The 20,585-nt window shown below is 43.1% G+C and overlaps 1 protein-coding gene across 7 annotated transcripts in view; it reads left to right on the forward strand.

Moving 5' to 3' along the window:
* SYN3 (synapsin III) overlaps positions 1 to 20,585 on the forward strand; it is a 200,937-nt gene that overhangs the window by 152,003 nt on the left and 28,349 nt on the right. For all 7 annotated transcript variants that reach the window (XM_064420396.1, XM_064420399.1, XM_064420393.1 and 4 more), the window contains 2 exons: positions 10,347 to 10,409; positions 19,838 to 19,980. In XM_064420396.1, the coding sequence (XP_064276466.1) occupies positions 10,347 to 10,409; positions 19,838 to 19,980 (206 nt within the window). The remainder of the gene's footprint in view (positions 1 to 10,346; positions 10,410 to 19,837; positions 19,981 to 20,585) is intronic.

Below are 20,585 nucleotides of genomic sequence, written 5' to 3' on the forward strand. Positions count from 1 at the left end.
TCTTTGCCACATCCATCCAGCCCTACATCTTCCTGCTCCAAACTGGTGGGCCTGCTTCATGATGTGCTTCATGAGCCTATCAGCCCAGAGAATCTCCACACAGTGCCCCACCGAGGTTATGGAAAAATTTGCTCTGTACAAAGAAAGGATCAGAGCAGCATTTGTGCTTTTGGGAACCCCTTCCCCCAAGGACTATTATTATCCCTGTTTGGTGCAGGATCAGTTTAAAATAATTTCACTTAGAGCGCTCCATGGAAATCCCCTGCCAGTCAACCTCCTCACGTGCTTTTTGTTCTGAGAATCAACAGGCCTCAAAGGGCAGTCTCAGAAGAGGCCACATCTGTACAGAGTTTGCTTTCATCCCCACAAGGGTTCCCAAACAATGCCAGTGCCAGCCGGAGGTTTGCTGAATGGTATGAGAACCAGAGGCTTTCTTTGCCTTCTGTTCATCCATTAAAACCTTGTGAGTCAAAATTAAGAGGACAGGAGTGGGAGCTTTAGGAGGCTGTGGTTTCTCACAAATGCCTAAAGCTAAGCACTAATGAGAAAGTTAAAAAAAAAGAAAAAGAAGTCTGCAACCCATCACCAGAGCAATGCCACAATTAGAGACAAATCCAATGTGCGTTTCTTTACATTTATGATGCAGACAAAGTAATTTAACTAATTAGGGCTGTCTACAAAATGCATATGAAATAGCACTCTGTCCTCAAGGTGCAGTATCAGAGGTTCTTGCTACTGAAGTCCAAAAGTGCACAGATACATAGCATGGACACCTGCTACTCTCTGAGGATGGAATTAGCCAAGCCACTTCTGTATGGGAAGTTTTGAATATTTTCTTTATTGTCCCACCCACAACTGATGGATGAAAACCAATCCATTGAGAAGTCTGCAAGGATACAAAACTCTCTTTATTTACAAAACTATCTTTGATTTCACAGTTTAAGAAATGAAACCAAGACAAAATGAAAAATCCATTTGGCTTCTCTCATTTGAACCTAATTTTTTGCACATTAACTTTACAGCCTTTATGTAAGCCTAAACAGTTAAAGTATGATTTATCTTCTTTGCAAAAGCAAACTATTTTCTTTGTCTGTGCAAAGATTTGTTGTTTAAAAGGTACTCCTGCTCTCCTGAAATTTGATCTGTGTATTTTGATAGCAACAGTGTGCAGCACAGAAACTCTGCAGAGAAGTTCAGCTGCTGCGTTACTGAGGTGCTGACACTACCTTCATGAGAATAAAAGCCATGACCTCAACAGAAGATTTCAGCAACTACTTCTGAAAAATAATTTAATGGCACAAAGTTTGATGGGAAGAAAAGAGGTAGAATTGTATTAAAGAAATACATTTTTAAAGAAACCCATCTTTCCAGACTAGTTTCAGACTTTGACTGTGCCTGGTTCTACCTCCAACCAGAGTGCCTGGCATGAGCTCCTCTGCTGAACCCAATGCCCTTTTGGGCACATCCCCGGTTACCTCCATGTGGGTTTCTTCTCGCATTCCAAAATCCTACCTGGATCCCACAACAGCCTCAATACTGTGCCTGGGAAAAAAAACAAACGTCTTCCTGTACTGGGCGTGAACCAACTCACTCACATTTGTCTCATTTATCCCTGAGAAGTGGAGATATTGCCTCAGAGATGAAATCAGCTCAGGTCTCCACCTCTTTTTCCAGTAAAGGGTGAACCCTTTCTCTCTAGACAAACAGAAGGAGTGGGCTCACAGAGACCACAGCATCCTTTGCTACTCCAGGCTTGCCCAAGGTAAAGAAGAGGGTCTATGTGTTACTCCAAAAGGAATTTCTCTGCTTCCTGCTTCTCACCATTCCTGGCTGCTGTAGCCTGTGGTACATCAATGTGTGCTCAGCGGGGGAAAAATGCCGCTGGCTGAGGTGGTGGTTGCGAGATGAAAAAGGCTTATCCACACAGTGGTTTCTTCTGTCTTCAGCTGAATGCTTTCACTTCAGGAACCCCTTCCTTGTTACAGCTGGGAAAGATGTAAACAGAAGCCAGTCCCAGCTGAAAATAACTCTGCCTGTGTCCTGTGTGGAGCCTGCTTGATCTCCCTTCTGCTTTTTATTGCTAATATCAAACTAGGTTGTCTCTCAGCACTGAGTTCGCAGACAATTAGGCACAGGTCACCCACAGTTTCTTCTGCTTCATTGGGAGCTCTAGTGGCTTTATCAAACAGGTGGAGCGGGATTGTGTCTTTTCTCATGGAATGAGATGCAAGAAGGAGACAAATACCTAAGTGGTGCCAATGTGGACCCATTGAAGCCTAGATAGGAAAATGTATTTCTCAGCTCTTGAGAGGTTTCAAGGTTTTGAATATCTCCAAAATCCTCAAGAATGAAACATGGAGAGATTAAATGCATGTCAAAAAAACTTCCCTTTTGCAGTTTGAAAGCATTCCATGACCCATTTGGATTGGGGATGGGGGAAGAAGTTAATTAGTGCTCATTCACTGAATCATTGAAACATGATACTTCCACCTTTCAAAATATAAAATTTGCCCCCTGGGACCTCATTCTCTTTCCCAAGCAATTGCTGAATTTGGAGAGATTGTGAAATACAGCCCTTCCTAAAGTTTTTGGCTCCTACTGAAAACATGTAATTTGAAAGTTCCCAAGAAATCTCAACAGACACAGAGCTAATTCAAACATGGGATACAATGGCTGCCTTTCATGTCCTCAATGTCTCCGATGTGAGCCAAAAATTAGTCTGGATAAACACAGAAGATTTTTATCTGGAGAAAGAAGCTTGAAACTGTGAAGCACAAGAATGAGGATGTAGGAAGAGCAGAGCTCATACCTGGCCCCCACCTGCTCTAGGTGCCTAAAAAAGACACCACAACAAATTCAGGTTAAGAAGAGTTGTTGCCAGTGTTTAACTCCATGTGCAGCCCAAGAAGGAGGTAAATCCATGGAACAGGATTTACTCGCCACATTTATGTCCCAGAGCACAAAAAGTGGGGGATGTGTATTTTACTCCAGTCCACGTTAGCAAAGCACTTGAATTTCTGCATGAGCCTAAGGGCTCAATAAGCTGAAAATGTGATCTAGCTGTAAAACAGAACAAACTGAGCCCCTAGTTCAAACATTTGTCATGTGAGGTAATACCTGACTTTCCAGGTCAGCGGGCAAAAGAAATGTGGTGTAAATATCTGTGGCTGTGAGCCAAAAAAGGACCCACTGTGAATTCAGCCTGAGAAAAGTAGTCAGTGGAAACTGTCATATGGGAATGGTATGACATCTGGGTGCATGAGATAGACCATTTGTGTGTACAACCAAAATGAAACACTAATGTGGGAGCAGACAAATATAATACATAATGCAAGATAAGAACTACTCTCCTGCTCAATCCAGTAAGGCAGACAGAGGCTGTATTAGCAGTAGCAAACCACACAGTGCCAGGCTCATTCTCCAGCAGCTCTGTCATGGCCCAGCCACAGCTGTGTTATCAAGCTCTTCTGGCCTCCAGTATTCTGTGGGGCATGTCTACAGACGTATGGTGGTTCCACGTTGTTCTTGGGAATTGCTTGGGAGAAGCTTATTCATAGAGACAGAATATGCCAGAGGTTGGTCTAACAATTTAACAGTACAGGCAAATCAGGGCCAGTGTCCTTGCTATGTCATTGTTCTATTTACTTGTATAGATGTGGGATGAGATGCCAGCTGCAGGGTGATACTTCCCGTAATCCTCATTCTTCTTTATGTCCAAAGTCCCTCCTGAGGCATTAATCAAGATTATTAACTGTGCTTTTAAAAAAGTATAAAAAAATGGATCTTTCAATCCGACTGTGCCTGGTCCTCTGTGCTGCTATTTCTATGGCTTTCAGTGCTGAAGAATGGCAAGAAGGAAGTGGTGATTCATTGCACAAGAGCTTTCAGGAGCCCAGAGTGTATTTCAGATATTCCAGTACCCCATTGCCTGCACCAGGCAGCACCCATGGCTCATTGCTCATGCCAGCATCCAACATGGCAATGCTAGCCAAGTCTGCACGGGTCATTGCTACTTACAAGGGCATGAGGCTTACAAGAAAACTTTGGAGCCATTTCTGTGGCAGGCAGATATTTCTCAATGAATGTACTAATAAGCCCAGGACCTGTTTCTCATTTTACACTGACATAACTGCATTGCTCTCAGATGTGCTACAGAAGGCTGTGAAATCACAACTGAACCCTTGGAGTCATGTGGGGGTCTCCCAGCTTTGCAGTCGGGACACGCAGCTTCCCTGTGTGTAAAAGTCAGGGTCAGAACCATATGCACTTTGTCCTTTGGTGACAGAAAAGTACCTGCAGGAGACTGTGTGGTGAGATTAGAGACCAGCAGTAACCGGGTCATGATTGGCTTCAGTAAGACTTGTTGCAAAAGGTTGTTTTCCTCCGTGAAATTTAGGGAAGTTTGTTCTCTCCAAAGAAACCCCATGCTGCCCATTTTGAAATCAGTGAGAATTCAGAGTTTTCTCAAAAAAAAGAGACAGTCAAACCTGCCAGGTGAAGAGAGGTTTGTTGGCCAGTATCTTGTGAACCTCAAGGATTCTTAGAAGAGTGATGGCTTTAAAAACCCCAGCATAAATTCATAAAGCATTTTATTTCCCATCTGTCTCCTTCTTATATCTTTTACCATAGCTTAGATGCTACAGTTAACAACTGGTGTTCACAATCTCTTCCTTTTTGCTATGTCTACGTGTGGATTGAATTTTCTAATTAGAGAAAAATACAGCAAAGGGCACACAATTCAGGTCAGGGGGAAAAGGAAACAAGAGTTTCTTCTTCCTTTTCACTGCACCCCACAAAAAATATTTGGACAGTTTCTCAACATAAGGACTTGGGAGAATGTATTCACTTTCCTAGTAAAAAAGGAAAGATAGGCTTTCTTAAAGGCACCACTGCAAAATAGCCAAGTGAACATCATGCATTGGGAAATTATAGAAATGTTCTATGTAGTCATAGAACCTTTTAAAAACCTACTTGTAATTTGATATGTGGTAGTGGGGATTTGTCAACCAGGACTGTTAGATGTATGTGTGAATACAAGCACACACATTCTGCATTTTGGGGTTTTTTGCTGAGCATCTGCTTGTCTGGATATGTTAATATGATTCTCACACTGGAAGTTCCAAAGGAATGATAATATCAAATGCTCACACTCTTATTCTCCACTAGGGGAACCCAAATATATTCTGTCTCAAATAAAGAAGTTATGTAACATTAGAGGTGGAATCAATGACAAAATGTTCCGGTTTGTGCTTACCCCTTTTTATTCACTTCCATGACCCATTCTAACCACAGAAAGTGTTAGGAGCCCTGAAACATTGGTTTGTGGTTTGTTTACTCGAGGATGTGGGGATTAAGTCATGCTGCTGTTGGGTTTGGGGTTTTTTTTCTCTTTTGTTGTACTTTTTTAAAGCAATGGGAGAATTACAGGATATTTTTTACCACCCTGCTGCCATCTCATCCATCAACTGCCTCACTGCTTCAGATCCCACCTGTATAATGCTGTCATGATCCAGCTGTCATTGAAATCCTTCCATCACAAGCAGCTCACTGCTCTTCTCATCATACCCCCATCTCCTCCTTCTTCCTGAGACCTTTGCAGATACCTACTCCTCCTCAGGATTTACTTCAAATGTCTTGAAAGCTGTCTTGAGGCCCTCCTTCCCCAGATAATGATTTTTTTTCTTCATTGTGCTCTAACTGCAGTACAGTAATCAACACACAGGCGTGTGTCTTACAGGAAACCATATCACATGCAGCCCTGATCTTGCCAGTGCTGATCTTCAGCTCAAATTTTTAGTAAGACAGTTCCATAAACACAATGACAACATGTCATGACGTCATTATTTTCCTGTAGGTTTGAATCAGCTTGCTTGCTTTTACAGGAAATTATATGTTCACAGTTCCTTCATCTTAATTGACACCAGAGAAGTGCCACACACATTACTTTCAACATTTAGATCTCAAGTGCATGAACAACATTCCCATCATCTATTAGGTACCCACCCAAAACAGACTTTGTCATCATACAAGTGAAAGCAGCTAAGTAAACACAAAAATCAGGTTTAGAGTATAAAAGAAAAATTCAGAATATTACTTTTGGGGGAAGGGTGAAGGCAAAATTACAATATCTTGTGCTATGGGGCCTTCTGGCCTGGTTGAAAGCACTGGATGCTATGGCAATACAATACCAATGCCAAGAGACCAAAGGTTTAATTACTCCATCTCCCACCACCTCAAATCCCTCCTAATACGGGGGAGTTTTCCTCCATGATGTAATTGCAGCCTGTGCTATTCATTTTTGCATTGATTGGAAAGGTTTTGCAGCAGAAAGAATAGTTCTAGAAACTGAAAGTTCATTGTATAAAATACACAAAACTATACATAGAGGAAGGAAATCAAAAGAGACATTGTACTTTGTTCATGGACTACAGGACAGTACAAAAAATCACAAACTAAAAATCAACGTCTCTCTTGAGAGTCTCACAGGTTTCATAGAATCATCAAATGTTAAGGGGTGGGAAGGGACCTTAAAGATCATCTATCATCCCTGCTGCCATGTGCAGGGACATCTCCCACTAAATCTAGTTGCTCAAGGCCTTGTCCAACCTGGCTTTGAACACTGACTGTCTAACATTCCTTCCTTTAGATCAGTTTAGATGAAACTCTTTCCTACTGCTCCACGAGAAAAGAATAGAGAAAATATTCATAAATTTAAAAGTACTGAAGATCTCATTATTTCTTGGAAAGGAGGGGCAGAATGTAAAGGAGAAAGTGTCACAGTTGACAGCCATGATGTCTTCAAATAAAGGCTAAAGTGTGTACAACATCACCCATTTTACACACCACTGCCAAAACTGATAAAAGTGCAAAGTCGTCTTTGCAGTGACACTACACACAGAGCAGAGACCTGAAAATCAGGGGCTGAAATGGTACACTTTGGGCCATCGGTGTTCTTAGTTGGAAATAACCTTTTCATTACTCCCTTCACTACTACCAAAGACATGGATGAGTTGCTAGTTCAGGATTCAAATTGCTGTTTGACTCTTAACAGGCCTCTACAGACAACAAGCTGTAGGCATTTATGTAATCCTTGGCACATCAAGGCTTTGCCACAACCTCTGGGAATACATTTGTAAGATTTTAATTCAAAGGGTTGAGTTATGCATATGAACTAACACCCTGCATATGATCCCTGAGCTAGCTGCAGTACCACAGTCCCATCCTAAAACCTGCCAACTTCATCTATAATAGTCCTGTCAACAGTTCATGCATATTTTAAAATTATCAGTGCTTTTTACTATTTTTCCGAGAAAAGAGGAGCCTTTGCAACACATAGAAAGACACAGATATATGTCTTTGCATGATTTCAGTAAAAACATGCTTTTCTTATTAAAATGTGATGTTATTCTGCAATTATAATAATCTTTTTTCCCAGGAAATTTATGACTCAGTATGTGTAAATACTAGTCTCAGGGGTCTGCCCTTGTGGTGGCTTTGGCCACCTGCAGATCTTCTCCCTGTGTTTGTGTGTGAATTGCATCAGAGTTGTGTGTGTAATAGATTCTCCCTTCTTTTGGCTTCCCTGTCCATCTGGGTGCTTGCCAAGTGTGCTGGCTGGCCACCTTATTAGCAGCAAAAATGGGACTTGAGTCCCAGCAAGACTCTGGTGGAAGCTGAAGGTCTCCCTGTTGACTGCAGTGGTGTTCAACCACTTCCACCACTTCAGAAAGGGCTTTCCAGTGGGTGGTTGTGGACTCTGGTTGCTTTTGTCCTGAGGCCTGTGAAGAGCTTTTGATTACACTTAACTTCAGCACACGCTAAGGGCACTCCACTGTCACTAGATAAACTCATTATATAATGCAGCTCTGCGCATGTGCCGTGCCCTCTTGTTGGTTCTCTCATAAGGCAGGTTCATGTATGTGGAAATCTGATGGGTTTCCAGCTGCAGAGGCAGATTCCTGGTTACCCATGCACCAGCATTTCTCTGGAGTCACTGCTTTCCTAGCGAGGCTACCACATGCTCGGAGTCTGGATCTGTCTCACCTCAAGCTCCTAAGCCAATCCACATGTGACCCCAACATGCTGGTCACCCCCAGGTGGGATGAGATCAAGCCTTAGTAAGAAAGCTGAGCTCATGTTTCCGAGAAGCAAAGAGAAAGGGAGAAGTTTGTGCAGCACGTTGTCATTGTTGTCATTGCCGGTGGTATTTTCCAGACTAACAGTAAACTTGGGTTGTTTACTGGATCCCAAACTTTCTTTGCATGTATACAGGAAAACAGATGCTTCCCACTCCCGGGCCCCATGCCCGAGCAGGCTCCCTCAGCAACATCACAGGCAGGGGACGAAAAGCAGGGCAGCAGAGACATTGCTTCCTGCCTCTGTCTCTTTGAGCTGGTGATAGAGCATTATCTACCCCGCACACTTCTCTGGCCTCCTTGCCAGGCTATCAGGCAGGCTCACAGCATGCAGTTTGCTTTTCCTGCTCCGTAGGAACAGCTGCTGCCTCTGCTTCCAAACAGGGAACAGAGGCCAGGGCTTGCAAGCACTTTGGCTCAAACACGACACATGGGGCAGGGATGAGAGAACTGGGAAGCGAGCCACGTCTCCCAGAGCCTGAGCAGGTGGGTGCCCCAGCTACTAGGTTGCCTTTCATCTTCCAGCATTAAAGACCTGGCATGGTCCATCCAGAGCCCTATCTTCAGAAAGCCTCAGATGCAGTCCTCCAATTGATGCGTTTGTGCCAGCATAAATTAAATTTCAGGCTCTTACAATGAATTAAAGAGGCAAAGGTAAAATAGAGGACAAAAGCATGTGCCTGGACATATAAGTAACTATTTGACTTCAGGATGGCCACTTGTCAGTCTTTTGCCTCTTCTTCTGAAGCAGTGGTGCTGGTCCCTGCCTGTGCCAGGACTGTAATTTATCGTGCCCTTCTGTGGTCTGAAGATCTTTCTTCAGCTTTCTGCCTGAAGAAAGGGACACAGACTGCTTGAGGACGTGATGCACTCACTGTTCCCCTCTCCTGTGACATTTCTTTATACAAGCAGCTGAATAGCAAAACATATCAGTGTTCATTACTAATTTTGTTATTTATAGTGAGCTGCCACAGATGCAGACTGCACCATTCTATCTTTAGGGCGTAGTGCCTGCCTGTCCGTACAGACAATTGGTAATTAGCACAAGAACAAGTTGTTTATCTATTCTCAAACATAAATAAATAGGAGACCCATTTATCCATCAAAATTCAGCTGCCTCCCTTTGCCAGATCTCCAGGTTAACTGCTTAATGAATAGAGCTCATTGCTTCAGGCACTTAAGCAAAGATAAAAGTGTCTTTAAAGGAAATTAAATATGCAATAAAAAATAACCAGCTATATACTGAACAAATAGCATTTAGATCACAAGAATCATGAGCACAAGACAAGATGAAGGGAACAGGGATGCCAAGCAGAGGTGTAGAATTGGACCAACCAGTACATAGGGGAAATGTGGTGCATATATCCTACTTATTCCTGTCATGTGCACTTCCTACAGCCACCCAGCTCTGAGCCAACCACTCCAAGTGAATCCTTGCATGAGCATGAAACTGGAGAAGAAGAGGCAGATTTTACTTGCAATTCTTCAAGTAAAATCAATCCCACATGTGCTCTTAGATGACCTTGTATGCCTTGGGTGGCAGGACCCTTCCCAATGGAAGCACCACACAAGCCAGGGAGAACATATGACTTTTTCTATTTTTATTGCTGATCCCAATCCTTCTTTGTTTTCTTTTATTCACTATACCCACCCCTGAAAGTAGAGAAGAACAGACTTTATGAATAGATGGACTCCTTGAGTTGTGCCTAAGTGTTAGCCCCACTTTCTTCTCTCCTTGTCCCCCCACCCTGCCTGTGGATAGGAGGAGTGCACTCCCTATTAAGGCCAAAGCAGTCCATGTGGAGAAGATCAAACAATCCTTGTCTTTCTCACCATTCAGGTGTTTTCAGCATCTGAAAGTGTTCACTTAAGCTTGCAAGTGCAACAGTGTTTTACATGCATATGGGTGTACACAAATCCTTATGTACAGAGTGGGAAAACTGCTATCACACAGCAGAAGCGGGTCAGATCTGAGGAATTCTGCCAGGCCTCCATTTTCAGTCATATGGGATCCAGTAAAGTGCTATTTGCTCACTACCCTACTATGTAGGCAAACTTTATTTGGCCTTCTTATTATCTAGTTTACAGCATCCAGGAAAGGGGTAAAAGGGGGTAAAAGCTACTAAATAAAAGAAAATTATTCCAAATACAGTGGCTGGGGAAAAAAAATAAAACAAAAAAGCCTAATGAAAGGGTCCTTTTGTCTTTCAGCTCACAACTCCAAATTTTCCTGTAGTGGTCAAGCTGGGACATGCTCATGCTGGAATGGGGAAGGTAAGTAAAAGAAAAAAATATATATATATACCTGGAAGCAGATACATATGTGGCTCAGCATGCCTGTGATTACACATGGCATGTGACCAGCCAGCCAAGGGGTTAAACCTCCCCACAACCTATCTGGGTCGCACTGGCTGTTCCTGTGGGAGAAAAGGCCTTTTTCCGCTGTCACGCACTTGGAGACAGGCAGTGGGATTGGGTTGGAGGCTGTCTGGGATGCGGGAAGGGGGGTTGGTGAAGTGTGGGGGAAAAGCTGGCTGGGCTGAAGTCATTAGGCTTGTCTTTTATACATTTTCTCTTCTCCTGAAAGTGGTAGTGTTGTTTATTCAAGCACCTGTAAAGTGCAGCTACACCCCATAGCACTCACAATGAGGAGCTGTGGCGCTGGGCTTCTTGAGTGCATTATGATGACCTTATTCAAAAAGTGGGAGCCCTTCAGTTATTTTTTTCCTCCTTGCAAGGAAGAACAAGACCTTACAAAGCAGAATGGCTGGTTGCCTGCCAAGGAATCCTGAAAAACAGTTCACTACCCAGAAGGACCTGTTTGTTTTTCCCAGGCTCTCTGGGATCTTTATTCCCCCAGTGAATTAGCAGCCCCTGTTTCTTGGGGTGACTGGGCTCCCCTTTCAGTGAGGCATCACCAGCACATTCCCGCTGCACTTGAGTCTCCTCTTTCTTGTATATATCTTTTCAAAAGACATCTCCTATCTGTCTAAAACTTGGTTTGTTCAGAAGTACAAAACTGAGGTATCATCTCTGAACCCAAATGAGTGGCACATGAACTTCGTAACTGACACGCCTGTCACGGTGCCTCCCTAGAGCAGACAGACCTTCTCCTGGCCTCACATTTTGCCTGAAAAATATATATAGTTACACCAAATTTAAACTTGGTTCAGTTTGTTTGCTTGTACTCTGGAAACAGAAGCCCTTTCTGGCTTGCTGGATTGCACATGGAGGATCTAATAACTTTTCTTGCTCTGGTTGCAATGTCCCCCTGTCTGGACGGTAGCTGCTGGGGAGGAAGTGGGCACAGATCCCTGTGCCCGTGGTGGAGTTGGCTTTCAGCATCAAGGAACAAACATGTAAATATGCAGGAAATGTTGGTTAATATATTGGTGCTGTCTATGTTAAGCAGGCAGAGGTGTCATTGAATTAGAGTGTGTGCAGACAGCCTAGAGGTGCTTGTTGGGAGCCACTAACTTGTTCTTAGGAAGGGTTTAATTAGCAAAAACCAACCAGGACAAACCAGGAGGAAAACCTTTCCCCTGAGACCCTGCAAGCCTGCCTGTCTCTGACTGCTCTGCATTTCACCTGTAATGCAGGGCTTCATGTGTCTCATGCACCAAGGATCCTTAGTGGCTGCAGAAATGAGGGCAGAATCAGAGAGAATCAGAGTCCAATCTTAATAGCATTTCCAGACAAAACTCTCAGCAGAACATTTAGCTATTGTCTTCTGCACCACACACCAGATCTTCTTCCACCTCATACTTTCCCTCCCTTTTTATTCTTTAATTATGTTGATTTTTGCTGTCACAAGTTAAAGAGGAAGAGAGTTTCTATTCAGACTCCTGGCACAATTGTACTCAGAGGTACAAGGAGGGTATGTAGGAAGTCATTCCAGATAAGATAGGCTAATAGCCAGCATCTTAGAAGAAAGAATTGGTCTGAAGCCAAGTTTACTTTAGTCCATTATGAAATTAGTGACCACTAGCAAAGTCTGGATGTGCATGTGGGCACAGAGCTTCAACACTGCTGTGTTCAGTAGATGGGGAAGGTACAGACAGCAAAGGTTGTTGACCTTATGATTTTAGTTTGGGCCCTTCTCCAGCCACAAGCAGCCTGAAGGAAAGTTGAGACTGATTAAATTTTCTCTCTTTAGTCTCACTGCATTTCATTGCACAAAGCAAAAAAGAGAGAAAGATAAAATAAAGAATAGATCAGTTGGTTTAAAACACAAGCAACAAGAATTTGTTTCATGATTTTTTTGAAACAGTAAGGTTTAAGCCCAAGCAGGACTGACAAAAGAAACCACAGAAAATATCAGAAGAAACACAGAGAAGTGCAATTATGGGTATACTAGAAAAGTAACACCTACAGATTAAAAAAATCAAACCTTCAATAAAGTAATCCAGAAGAGGGAAGTTCCCAGGAGACATTGTGGTGTTTTTAACCATCATAATGTAAAAGCAATAACCAGTGAGATTAGAGAGAGCTAAATTATTTCCTTGCACTCTTTTTCAGAAGTAGAGATGATAGCAGGAAATAGCAGGTCTTTAGCTATAAAATACACATAATATGAAAGGAGATAGGTTTGGTTTTGGTTTGATGTGTGCAAAAAAGTAAATGTTAATAAAGCACCTGCATCAGGTCATGTTTTATATTAAACCAGTGATTGGAGAAACAAAAGATAGAATAACCAATGTATTAGCCAAAGTACACATGTGAGTATTAAAATAGTACTTACTGCAATGATGCCAAGATAGCGAGCCATGTATTTGTACCTGTAATTGATGCTTCAAAGGATGTGAGCATTCAGGTTACAGTGTTATTACAACAGAAATTGTCAAGGAAGTATACTTATTATTTTTGTTGTTAAAGATAAAATCACGTGTAATGGGAGCCACCAACACGTAGAAGAATGAGCAAAGATGGGAAGTCCAGGCACTGTTATTCTTTATTTGTCTGAGGCAGTGGCCAGGAGCCAGAAGAATTCTGGATGCAGAAAATGCCTCTTCCCCAAAGAGTTCCACCATCTGCTTTCAGGGAGATTTGTGTCATTTCACATTTTTCTTCAGTTTATCTGTGTTACAGACCAGAGAAATTATAATGATTACCTGATACCTATTGCTAATTCATGTTCATAACATTCTTGGCAGTGTCAGTGCTGAATGTTTATTATTTTGCAACAATTGCTAGAAGGAGCATAATTATAATAGACTTTCATTTTCACTTATTGTTTGTTTTGACATAATTTTCACAAAATTCACTCACCACATTTTTTAATCAGAAGGCTGAACAAAGAATCCTCAAAGCTAAAATGAAAAATAACCACAGTAGGACTTGTACAAAATAAGCACTATTGACTGCCTTCCCATTAGGGGTGGGTCGCCACAACTGTCTTTAGCTTGGGAGAGGAGCAGTTATTATTCAGGATCAGAACCAAAAGGGGTGGCAGTATACCATTTGTGAAAGAAATGCTCTTGCCAAGTGATATGTGCGTGTGAGGTGCACATGGAGATGGAGAAAACAAATTTGCAGTAACAGGCATCTTTTGAAGTTTCCATTGAGACATGCAGAAACAACAGCTTCTCTATTGACTTGAACAGAGACACCAGTAATAGCTTTCACCCAGGAACAGACAATCTTCTAATCTAAAAACAGAACACATGCCCCTCAGCCCCTCCCATGATCATCGTTATGCCCCTTCCAAAATTTGGAGTCAGTTCATATTTCTGTGGCACTGGAAGATCATAACAAGTGCTCTCTGTGCTGCTGGCCCTGTGCAGTATTGATACAAATAAAATATTTGTAGAAATACTGCTTAGACAACTGTTTACAATGGAATCAGCAGAGGAGGACCTTTCTCATGTTGTACTTAAGTTGTCCAGACTCCCAGGATCAAAAGAGCTCAAGGAATCCTCCAGGGAAACCATGGATGGACACTGAGAGATGTCTTCCCATGTGCAGAACAGAACTGCTGGGTAACCAGCAGCTCCTTAGAGGTCAAGGCATTTTTAAGCATTGTGCAGTTTGAGCCTACCTACCCCAGAAGTGATTGGGGGTCTCTGTTGAATAGGGACAGCACTGCAGTGAGAAAGGAATAACACTTCTTCCTGACTCCGGATCTCATTATGCCAGAGCCCATGGAAAAGAATAAAGCTCTGAGTGTGTTAGTATTTGCCATTTGTGTGTTAACATGACCCTAAAGTGCCCTAGGAACAGAGCCCAGTACTGCAAATTCACTCAAAGAGCCTCTTCACCTCTTTCTGATCAGATCATGAGAAGGAAACAACTGCCAGATCTACAAGGAGAGGAAAACCAGTATCTGTTCATGTGACTTTACATATATTTATATCAATTTTATATATATGTATATTTTGCTGCTCCTACTTTATTTTTAGACCTCTCTAATTAGGTCAGTTTAAGAGTCACTCCTGTCCCTTCCTGCCCCATAATTATGAAAACACATTCCCAGTACAAATCCTGGCTTGGATGAATTTATGACATTGCAGAAGAAAAACTTGTTGTTCATAATAATATGGTCAGAGTTATTTTCTCTCTTACTGGATGGGAAAGACTTCTCTGCTTCTTTTTTTTTTCCTGGTATAAATATAGCACAAACTAAACAGAGCCACTCTGTAATGTAAAAATACTGCAAGGTTTTTATCAGGAAGGACAGCTCGTCACCTTGTCTCTCTCGGGACTGGAAATAGAATGTTCCAAAAGTGAGAGCTTTGAAAATCCAGTGTGCTAAAGGGGAAAGGAAGGGAAAGGGCTGCCTCAGTTTGTCAAGGAACAAATATTTTCTTTTAGAGAAGACAAATAATGACTTGACATGTAACATTCATTCACAACAGAGCAGCCCAATCACTGTGTTCCCACTGACTCATGAGTGAGGATGTTCCAAATATCTTGAAAATAGCAAAAACATCCCCATTTCTTGCACATCAGTCTGAAAGCTTTTGGTGAACACAGGAAACAGTGACTGACCCAAGGCACCAAGGGCCACAACAGGCAAGACCTGAGCTCTGTATTAGGAAGGTTCAAAGCATTAAATGCAGCAGATGGGGAACTTGAGTGTGAGGATAATAAGGAAATGCAGACCGCTGTGACTTCACTATTTTGGGGTGAGTCAAAATTAGGCCTAAACTGATTGTGTGTCAGTTGGACTGGGTATTTTCTGAGAAGAAGGGCATAATCTGGGGTAGAGGAAAGGAGAGATTCAGGAAACCATCTGCACAGAACTGTTCCTGAAGACCCACTATCCAAAGATGGTAGGGTCCCTACAGAAAGGCTGAGAGCAGGTTGAGATGGATGAAAAATCACAAGCTTTGTGTGGCTGCACCAGTTCCTCTGGAGGAAAATACTCAGACCATGAATTTTCACAAGCCTACCAAGACTCAGTTAAACACCACATTGCCAAGTCCAGCCCTGGTTCAGACTTGGACACTCACCTTCCAGCTGAACCTGGCTCTAACCTCATTTTGGACACAGAAAGTGCTTCTGCAAGTTATCTCCAAAGTGATGTGTTTAGCCTGTAGGGCAGAGTTAACCTCAAAAGCAGAGTTCACACTGGATGATGCTCAAGAAAGGCAAGGCTAGGGCAGTCCTAGCAGACTAAGATAATTATGGCACTTTGGCTAACCAATTATTTTTTCATGTGGACACATAATGAAAGCAGAAGGGGACTGGAAAGCAAGACCTTGCAGTGCTTAGACTAAGGATAAGGGAGGACTGCTGTAGCCCTGGGACCCTGGTGTCCAGGAACTTCTGGGATGTAGAAGAGGCAGCAGATTAGGGAACTGTGAGAGAGAGGAAGCAGAAGTTTCTACCCAGACAGATCCTTCACTAAAGGAACCTGTGCTCACACAGATCTGAGGTGTTGCTCAGACTGCCCAGGAAATTGCCACAGTGGGGTTTTAACACTGCCAGAAACAATCCAAAATCATGCCTTGCAAGAAAGATCTCAAAACAAGGTCTGCAACAGGGATGGAGCAGAATGTTTCTTCGTGACCTGCCCCTTGGACTGCCCTCCAGCCAAAGGCAGAAAGATCAGTGCTTCTTGGGCAGGCTGAGGATGGCAACAGGTACCAGGTGCAGGTCATGTGGTGGCATCAGGCTCTGAGATGCCACCACAGGGCAAAGAGATGTTCACATCTGTGTGAGCATGTCTCCAGCAAACCAACCAGACACCCCTTTCCAACAGGGAGCATGCTAGGGCATCTCTGGTGCTGGGGTTAGGGAAGAGAGCCAGGAGGGAAGGAGGAGCTTTCTTACTCAGAAAAGGCATTTGTCAACACACTGGCCCAAACCCTTCTTAACAGGTCACTAAAATGCTACAGCAAACAGCAACTTATGGCTTCAGAATGAGTCTATTGCTGCTCAAACAGCCAGCACAGCTAAGCAAACAGGCTGCCAGGGCAGGGGCTGTGTTTGTATTCATTGTTTGCACTCCCCTATGCAGTTAATGGGATATAGCATTTATCATAAGAAGGTTGCAAAATAAAAGACAGAGAGGGGGAAAATGGCTTCCTGTCGGTTTCTTTTCAACTTCTTTTATCAGTTTCATGTATTGCCAACCTGCCATTTTAGAAAACAGATTTGTCTCGTTAGGTAAATTGGTAACTTTGCACTAGATTGATTTTTAATAGCACCTTCTTAAATAATGCCGTCTGGTGTCACACTACAGCCACCCTGTCTTTGGTTATGTCTGGGATTTTTTCTTCTGTTAGGAAAATGGATATCTTATTGACATCTAAAAGGGTTACAAGGCAGGATGAAATGAATTATACAAAATTTAAAAGTAGAAAGCTAATAAAATGGGGGACTCAATAGATAAGGCAGGAAAATAAATCTAATTTGACTGTAACTTGAGTGCTTCCTGTTTATGAAGTAATAACCGTACCCTGGGACAAACCAGCATTAACCCAGAATACGGCTGTTGTTTTGTCAAATTTGGCTGGCTCTAACAATTAACAAATGGTGGCTCAGATTTCAACTTTGGTGTGGTGATTATTTTGATGCCTGGTGGGAAATAAGGCTGTGATCCCCTACAAGGGGACTTCTGTGAGTTGCTTTTTCTGAAAAGTCCATGGGAAGTACTCTGGCACAGGCCAGGGAAGATGCCAGAGCTGTTTCCTGAAGACTGTGCAGTGGTGTAGTACTGTGGGAGTCATCTTTATTTTTCATTTCTTACTTTGTGTCCTTGGTGAGTCCCCCCAGCCAAAAGTCCTCAGGCCCATCAGAGAGAACATTTTCAATTGCTTTCCTTCTCTCCCTCTAGGGAGGGGGTGGTGGAGGAGGAGGAAGAAATGGACCTTTCCTTTCCAGACATGCTGTATTTTTTGAGGAAACATCACATTTAACAAGATGAGCTCCTTTCTAGCAATATAATATGGTCTAATTCCAGTCTGGAGGGGGGAGTTGCATCCTTTCCTCTGCTCTGGGTCAAGTGTTCCTGGGCTGAGAATGCAAACATTTCAGTTTGGGCCCAAAGACATCTGTTGCACAAGCACAGCACTTTGTTTCAAATCCCACAAACGTCCTTGTTCCAAGTAGGTCATTATATAATGGCTTTTGTATTTTCTCACTCCCAAAAGGGTCCGGGAGTACTGTAACACCGCTCAGTGTCGCCTGCCCTTGCAGTCCCTCCTGTGATCATCTCATCTGGGTGGGACTCTCTTGCTTGATGTCATTCAGCCCAGGGCAGCTCTTATCAGTGCAACAAAAATACCCAGCTCCAACACAGCCTGCATTGTTTTCTCTGGTATTTTGAAAGTCCAGGCTCTGGGTTCCCTCTCCCATTCTCCCCGCTGCCTCCAGGGCATTCCTACCACCTCACCCTGCTCTGCACATCCCCACTCAGACAGAGAGGGAAACAACAGAGCCTAGAGAAAGGCTGCTCCTCCTGGATGCCATATAATGGTTGCCTTTACATATCTCCTTTATATTTGTTATTTCCTTTTTTTTTTTTTTTATACCCTCCCTTCCCACAGATGACTGTCATCACTCTCTGCTCCTTTCCTCAGCAGTTCCTGGATGGTGAGAGCACAGCCCTCACCACAGCAAAAGTGAGAAGGACTAGGGGTATTTGCTCGTCAGTAACAGGAGAAGCAAAGATGAGTTCTTTTTCCTATTCAGGCATCTAGAAATGGTCATGGGTCAAACTGGTTGCACTTTTCACCTTCCCCACCGCTGTTCCGTTTTTGAAAGCTTTTCTGCAACAGGATGTGGCCAAATCTTTGTATGTGCTCTATGTGTAAGCTGGCACTTACACAAAACAATCTAAACAGAGTAAAACAGGTTAGCAACAAGCTTGTTCTCTGTTCCCAGGTGAAGATGGCTCCCACCCTTCCATGCTTGAAAGCAGATACATAAAACCACTTGTTTGTTCTTTGCGAAGAAACACCAAATACCATTGCATGTGCTTCCTTCAGCTGGCTCCACGGAGTCTGGCATCACCCTCCTTTAATACACAGTGACACAGATGGAAAGCTCTTCTGGAGAAGAGACCCATGGATTGTCACCCGTTAGTGCACACTTAGCAAAGCAGGGTTGCAATCCCCAGCTGTGGTCTCAAAGCATCTCCAAAAGACAAAGTGAGTGTAATAACATAAAGAAAGTCACTCACTTGCTCATCCTTTTCATACAGTCATGGTCTTTTTTCCACAAACTAATCCACCCTTCCTGCAAATGTCCAGCCATAAGGAACAAGACGCATACAGGTTTCCGTGATGCACCAAACAAGTGTTTGCCAATACACTAAAGGCCATGGTTAAAGACATGACTGAGGAGAAGTCCATTATGTTCTTGTTACCTGCTTGTTTGGTTTTGCTTTCCCAAATCAATGAGCTTTTGTAGGGGTTTGAGTATATCATTAGAACTTCTACTGTTTTGGTCATTCCTCATTTCACCTTTTTTTTACTTAAGATACCGAGCATTTCCCATAACTGAATACAGATCTGTGAAAAGCCATCTTCTCAGAAAAAGTGTAGCTCATAGGTCTCAACTTCTCATTTATGTCCAAGTGAGACTCAAGTCTAACACCCAACCAGCTGTCCTACCCACATGCCCATTGCCTCACACTCACACAGATCTTCTCAAGAGTCAAAAACTCCCCCAGAGACATCCTTTTCCTTCAGAGTTTATGTCCAGTCAAGAGACCTACACAACTCCTCAAAGAAAGTCTGGAGTGGGTTAATGTGAAATGCCAGGGAACTGAAGGCTAGAGGTGACAATCAACCAGCTCTCATGTTGATTTCCTGGAATTGGTTTGTATTTCCTGACCACCCAAAGTACTGTTTTCATGCATCCCAACATGGGAAGCAGCAGTTGCAAAGTTTGAATGAAGTAATTGAATTAACCTCTTAAGAGATTGAATATTTTTCTGAAGCATCCTAAAAGCAAAGAGCATTACCAAGAGCCACTTGGGCTAAGGTCTAGCTGCCTCTCTGGTGACAGAATTACCAGGGCTAGTGCATGAGGAAGGAGAATGGGATGGATTTGGTCTGGGTTGGTTTGCTCTGGGAAGCTTCTCTCTTTGAATCACAGAAGCCTTGCTCTGTCCTTAGCTGTGTCTGTGTGGGGTTTAACTGTGCTATTCATAATATTCATTGTGCTATTCAGATGCAGAGATTACTTCTGCTTACAAAGTATTCATGTTCTTTTTGCTCTTGTCTCTTTTTCACTGGATTTTGATAATCAAGGTCAAAGTTGAGAACCAGCACGACTTCCGGGACATGGCCAGCATAGTAGCCATGGCAAAAACCTATGCCACCATCGAGCCATTCATTGACTCCAAATATGACATCCGAATCCAGAAAATTGGCAGCAACTACAAGGCTTACATGTGAGTGCATGCCTATGCCAGAGCGAGATGGGGAGGAGACAATGCTATGTATATGACTGAGTCGGTGTCTGCTCTGGGCAGGAGTAGGTAGCTGACTTAATTTCCTTGAAGAATAACCCTGCTGTTCTCCTCCCACCTCTGAACCCAGTTCCCTCATCCACCAATCATCTTCTCTATTAGTCACTGTCAGGTCATTGTTTCTGGAATGTAAATCTCCGTCTGTCTCTTTCTGAGATTCAGTTAGTTCCCACTATAATGACTGTGCTCAGCCATCACCTCTCCATCCTGTTGTTGAAGGGCTCATCTTTTCCAGCAAAATCCTCCAGCTCCAAGTACCCTCTAGTGGAAACTGAACCCACCCACTTTCCACCTGGAGGAAAAAAAAAAAAAAAAAAAAGATTGAACTAGCTGCAACTCCTGGAGTCCTGCAGTGTACAGGCCATAGCAGCACCCCATCTTTCAGCCCACAGCAACACCCTGTTCTCTCCCCAGCTGCAGATCACAGCATCACGTCCACGTCACATGAGGGGCACAGAGCACCGGGTATGAAGGGCTCAGCTGGGGCAGCACACAGAGTTTCTGTGGGCATTTTGCATGTGTGCTCC

Source organism: Passer domesticus, chromosome 5 (genome assembly GCF_036417665.1).
Source record: "Passer domesticus isolate bPasDom1 chromosome 5, bPasDom1.hap1, whole genome shotgun sequence".
Classification (NCBI taxonomy): domain Eukaryota; kingdom Metazoa; phylum Chordata; class Aves; order Passeriformes; family Passeridae; genus Passer; species Passer domesticus.